At 38.1% G+C, this 6,584-nt stretch overlaps 1 protein-coding gene across 1 annotated transcript in view; it reads right to left on the bottom strand.

Moving 5' to 3' along the window:
* Positions 1 to 817: 817 nt before the first annotated feature.
* LOC106533368 (major facilitator superfamily domain-containing protein 4-A) overlaps positions 818 to 6,584 on the bottom strand; it is a gene marked incomplete at its 3' end in the record, with an annotated part of 8,451 nt that continues 2,684 nt past the window's right edge. Inside the window, 2 exon segments of the mRNA XM_014029634.1 lie at positions 818 to 1,069; positions 1,467 to 1,665. Of these exon segments, the coding sequence (XP_013885088.1) occupies positions 818 to 1,069; positions 1,467 to 1,665 (451 nt within the window).

The following is a 6,584-nucleotide window of genomic DNA, read 5'->3' as shown; positions in this document are numbered from 1 at the left end:
CAGCCCAGAGCCAGACACCAGGGCACACACCGGCCCAGGGCCCGGCAACCCGCCCGCCAGAGCCTTCTTTAAAAGTCAGACAAAATGATTTTCTCAAATTTTTTTTCACATTTTGTCTCTCATAGTTGAGGACTACCTATGATGTCAATTACAGGCCTCTCTCATCTTTTTAAGTGGGAGAACTTGCACAATTGGTGACTGACTAAATACTTATTTTCCCCACTGTATGTATGTCCATAAATGCATGTGGCACCAGGACATCATAGGTCCATTACTGACCAATATTTATTCACCCTTTTAAATCAGACTCTTACTTACCCAAGTGTGAGATTTGTATGATATGCAGGGAATTCTTTATCTCAGGCCAAAATACTACTCAAAGATTAGACAAGGAAAGATGATCGAAGAAAATATAGAGTTTTGTCAAAGTTCAGTTAGTCGTGAGACGGTGGTGGTCAACAGGTCATGTCAGAGGTTCGTGCTACATTGCAGATGATGTGATTCTGTTTGTGTCATTGTGCCATGATCTGGTAAGGATGCCTCCTGGACACCTCCTTAGGAAGGTGCTTCAGGTATTTCCAACTGGAAGGAGACCCCAAGGAAGACCCAGGACACTCTAAAGAGAAAATGTCTCTCTTCTGGCCTGGGAACACCTTGGCATCCTCTCAGAAAGGCAGGTAGAGGTGGCTAGGAAAAGAGATGTCTGGGCCTCCCCACCTAAAACTGATGCCCCATGACCTGATACTAGAACAAGCAGTAGGTAATGGATGGAAGGATGGATCTTATATGATATATTATGTCATTGACATGAACTCACATTGATAATAGCCATGATCCAGAAAGCGTATGAGACCCTGGTGATGACAATACCCTCAGTGTACAGAGGATATTGGGAAGTATTGCGCAGCACAGCTCCATGCCCTCCCAGGCTATTACGAAGGTGTTCTAAGTCTGAGTAGGAAGAGTTGGTGGTCCAGTTGGCTCCTAAAACACAGTTGTCATCTGCCAGGAATGGATCTGCCACCAGAGGACTGACCAATGCCCCCAGGCCAGTGAAGAAGTGCAACGCCTACAGAGACATTAAAATTATAGAATTAGAAGTCAGAACATCACTGGTCCCAGATTGTTTTCAGCATACAGTTACAGTATGTACTGTACCTAAAGTTAATAAATCTTTATTGATTTTTACGGGATTACCACAATTTTATCAAACAAAATAATCTGCTGTAGCATGTGTCTGTTTGACTTTATGGATCCAAGTCAAATATCAACAGCACATTTTCTGACCAACATTTTTTTCAACATTTTCAAAAAAAAAAAAAAAAAACGTGTGAGTTATTTTTCTCTGAACAGTCACAGTATTGCTATGGGAGTCTTCAACCTTTCTCCAAAAGTTTTCTTTTCATACTTTTTTCTGTCGTTAACAAACCATAAGAAGCTAAACACAGAAGTCCCATCCTTCAGACCTGTAGGAAGATGGCCGAGTCCTTCTGGTACAGCTTCACCAATTGCAGGTTGCTGATGGTGTCTATCACTCCCATGGCTTTGCCAGCCAGTCCCATGGCCACGGACAACAGCACCACGTGGTGACACAGAGGTATGATGGCAAACACAAGTGAGATGATGAGGGTGGAGGAGAACAGGGCTAACAGGGAGCACATGAGGCTGGACGAGACAGAAACACAACACATAAGCTATAGAAACATGCCTGCTGGGATTTTAAAGAGACTTTTTTTATTATTTTACATTTTTCTAAAGTCCATAATACAGGAGGTAACAAAATATCTAACATCCTTTGGTCAAAATACAGTATTACAGCATTACTGAATCTAAACCCTCTTGTTTATCCCTTAAAAACACTCAATTTATTTTAATTAAAGGTAAGCGACATTCACACGGCAAGTCTTAATGCTCAATTCCAATTTTGTGCTCGAAGCAGGTTTTTGGAATAAATGTTCACATTCATATTTTAAATGCGACCTCCAGCAGACACTAATGTGAAGGTTTTATGCCGTATATGTGACACATATGTGCAGAAGAAGAGGTGACATCACATTCAGCACACTGAGTAAACATGGATGCTAACATGTTAGCATGTTGATTCTGAAGTTGTTGTTCAGTCAGATCATGGTTAAACAATTATCTGACATGCTCGTTTAGTTCAGTGTATTTAAACCTGCCTCTGGTCGGCTGCTCTGGTGCAGCATTTTATTTTTGGAATGAAGTGAAACTAATTAATGTATTGATCCAGTAACTTTATTATCAACATGGTCCAAAACCAACGTTATTATCTTATTATATATATTATGAATCACACACACACACACACGCACACGCACACGCACACACACACACACACACACACACACACACACACACACACACACACATATATATAAATGTTAAAATATTTTTTAAATGAATAAATCAGTCACGTGTGCAGCTTTTAGAAGTTTGTAAGTTTGGGTAGTGACTTTAGGCACAAACACGAGCTCTGTCATTTGTGGTGTTTAAAGTAGCCTGAACAGGAGATTTTCATCTTCTTGTTAAAATGTGTCCTGACTGTTCCACTAACTGCTGTTAACTGTGTCAGCTGATCACAGGTTGGCTAAATAATCTGTTTCTACCACCGCTGTCCTGAGAATCGTTCCCACACACCCTGAGAAAACAAACAGTTTACTGGCTGCCTGTCAGGACTCAAACCTTCAACATGTACTTTTAGCTCAGGTGCTGAAGGTCGAGATCTGGGTTTGCTTATACTGTCAGCAAAATATTCCACAAATCACTGGATAAATAATGAAACTTACAGGAAGTAATCTTTTAATGTAACTCTATAACTGTTAACCACACCCAGCTGACCTTAGAAAACACAGCGGTTATAAATCAGAGAATTGGACGTACATTGAGGTAAAATTTGTTGTGTTTGAGCTGATTATTGTCCCAAACACATACTGTATATACTTTACACATTCTGTGACATCCTTGCTTAAAACCTTGTCTTTATCTCATTGAGTTTTGTTTGTTATCAAAACACCTTATAGTTAAACTTTCAGAAAGTTAACGGTGGCTGTGTAATAGAGTAAACTCAGATGGTGGTTGCTAATCAAACACAAAGAAATCTGTAACTCAGACAGCTTCCCAAATACTGAGCTAAAATTAGGTGTGAGGTGTGGTAGTAGCTGAGAGTCACTCACAACACAAGTTTGGTATGAACCTTTCATCATCCAGTTTTGTTTGTTAGCAAGATTATATTGAAACTTTCAAAAAGAATTTACTGGATGCACTTCTTCAACACTTAGAATCAATATAATTCAATATGGCCGCCACTGCTGATCAACCTCAGCCTTTCTGAAAAACAGCTATATTTTAGCTAACGAGCTTATATGTGAGGTGGTAGTAACTGAGTCACTGAGTGTAATATGTAAGATTGTGCTTTTTCTTATTTCCAAGGTTTGAAAACAAAACATCTTCAACTTGATCTTAGTTTTAAAGTGACATAAAGGCTGCAATGCTGGAAGTCATGCTAACTCATTAGCTACATTCATTTTATCTGTTGTTATTTGGTATAGCTCCCTGACAGGACCTTCATTGTGAACCTGTGTTACTGTATGTACAATAAATGAACAGAATGTTGTCAGAAAACACAACTAAAGAACTTGTTGTGGAAACTTTGATAGCAACAGAACATCAGGAGATGGATTTAGATTTTGTTTCATGCTAATAATAAATTAAACTTAATACATAAAATAATTCAATGGAAACTCTCAGCTGAGCCTCTGTTTGGTACAAACCTTACAAGGTGCATAGAGCACAGAAGCTATCCTCCTCCATAAAAATACTTTGCTGTGGTAGAGGTTTGGCATTAAAATACAAAAGTTCATTTCATCTGCTCAAACAATAACACCTTGTGTGCAAGGAAACTGGTTTTCTTTAAAAATGTTCTCAAAAACAATTCATCTTGACTGCAAAAGTTTTCATCCAGACAAAACGAGAAAATGAGACAAAACTTTGCAGTAACCTTTCCAGGCCTGTAGGAGGTGCTGTAACACTGCCATGAAAAACCACCAGAAACAGGATACAAGATGTGGAACATTTTCATTGGCTGTGTCTCAACTCATGGGTTATAGCYRAYGTAGACCGCGGCCGACGYYGGCCACAGTCTACATGGGTGGCTGCTCAAGTTGGCTGTGGTCTAGTCTACAGAAGACGTATGTTTATGTGACCACGCCCTGCCTCATTACCACGGTGATACGTTTTATATCATGTCACTTTAGTTGTTTTTTCAACATATAACTTCACAGAATTCAGTTTTAATAGAGAAACGTTACAAATAAATAAATAAAAGCATTATTAATTTGGGTTTAGCTTCAGTATCAGTACTTGCAACTGCATTTTTTAACAACTCATTGCAACAAAACTTTCTTCAGCTAAGTTGTTTAACTTACATTTATTGGTCTGTGATTAATTTACAAACTCAGTCAAAAAAAAAACTCCTCTGTAAAATAATTGGAAAACAAGAAAAAACCTTTTGCTGTCATGAATTATGGGATACCGTCGGTCGCGTAGGCTACTCCCATGCAGCCGACGTTTTTGGGGTTTTGTCGGCTGCATGAGTAGGTGCCTACGAATTGGGACAGCCTACAGCGTGGGAAGTGACATAAAAAGCCGAAAAATGTGGCCGACATCGGCTGCATCCCGTAAACCTCAATTCAGGGGCAACAGGCTACCTAGATTGAATTACTTTTTCAAATTCTGCAGAACCCACTTAATCCCCCATTCATTTAAATCAGGTGTGTGGAGCAGAGAAACAAGTGAAACATGCAGGATAACGGCCCTGAGAACTAAATTTAACTGCATGTAGTTGGTCTAGTGATGCCAGTTATCGATTAATGAATTAATCTAAAGTTGATTGATCTTATTTTGATCGACTATTGATTAATTGATAAGATAACTTAAAAGAAGCACATCAATATATTTTAACAATTTATTGCCAGCTGTATTAAATACTGACTGAATAAACAAAATTGTGTATTTTTCACATATTGTTCAACTTGGACATAGTTATAAAATACAACAATACAGGAATCTGTTAGGCTCCTGAATGGGGAGAAAAGATGAAAAAATAAAATATGTGAAACATTTAATCCACCATGAACACAGAGATGTAAAACATTTTTACATTTAAAATGCATGATTTTTTCCCTGCTTCTTAATGTTTTGCTGCCTTGTTGTTGGTTCTGCATGTGGTTAAAACAATAAGAGACATTTTTTAACTCTTAAGTGGGCCCAAGTGGACTCCAGGGGCTTCATGTATCAATGATGCATATGCACAAAAACCTTGTATACGCCATTTTCACACAAAACTCCAGATGTATAAAAACTGAAATGAATGTGGAAATGTGCGCAGCCCCACGCCAACTACAAGGCTGGCGTACGCACGTTTCTGTGGTTCTGGTTTCATTGGTGACACTTAGAGATGATTCTGGGAAACTGTTAATGATGTGAAAATGATTATTGTTCACAGCAGACAAACATGATTAACAATTACAACCACATGATCAACAATTATTACAGATATATGGACGCAGTTAGATAAAGAATGAGCAAAGTTGTGCCAAAAATACATTTCACAGGAATGGATTCACTGAAGAATATAATACATAGTGTAACATGCAGAGCATGTATTTATACACAGAGAGGATTTTATGATCCACGATGACGACTGGATCATCAGCCGTTTTCAGAATAATCATTTTGCTGCTTGGCACTGCGGTGCACCTTACTACAAAATCCAAATGTTTATCATCACCGTTTGGAGAGTGGGGTGGGGTGTTTCATGCATTTTTTAATTGCAAAATGATTTATTTTATATTATTTTATTTTTCTGTTTTTTTCCTCTCTTATTTACATTTTACTGTCGGGTGTTATTTTGTTTTGACTGTTTGATGGGGCTACATATGTAAATTAGCCTTAGGCTAAATCTGGTGCAATGCATCATCAAATTATGTTTTAATTGCACACTGTCTCAAATAAATAAATCATTCATTAAACATTCATTCATTGCATCATTTTTTTTTCTCTTCATTCATCTAAATTTCTTGCTACTCGACAAATAACTTTCTCAGTTTGAAAAAAGATTRGAGGGTTTTTACTTTTTGGACTAGAGTGAAGGATGAAACTGACGAAGGATTGTGGTGTTTTCTCCACAGAAGCGTTTCCTGCTCGTGACGCGCATCCTTTTGGAAACTTAAAGAAACAAATGTGGTGTTTATTATTAAAAAACTGGTTTAAAGTTTGAAGTCTGTACTTTTGACTCAAACTGAAACACAGTCACAGAGAGGGCGTGTCTTTCCRGTCTGTCTAAGCAGACATTATCAGTTAATGTAATGGAACTGATTTTAATCTAAAAAACATTATTCCACTATCAAAAAGAAAAAATTGTATAGGTCTTCTAGATGGGTTCTTCTCTAATGAAACGTTTCGTCTCTCCTCCAAGAGACTTCTTCAGTCTGAGAGTTTCAGGCAAAATTTAGGCTTTTAAGCCCTGCCTCCATGTGACTGATACTCACATCACATGGCTATCA

Source organism: Austrofundulus limnaeus, unplaced genomic scaffold, assembly GCF_001266775.1.
Source record: "Austrofundulus limnaeus strain Quisiro unplaced genomic scaffold, Austrofundulus_limnaeus-1.0 Scaffold932, whole genome shotgun sequence".
NCBI classification, from domain to species: Eukaryota; Metazoa; Chordata; class Actinopteri; order Cyprinodontiformes; family Rivulidae; genus Austrofundulus; species Austrofundulus limnaeus.
The sequence above is the reverse complement of the archived record's forward strand: the minus strand, read 5'-3'. Positions and strand labels throughout refer to the sequence as shown.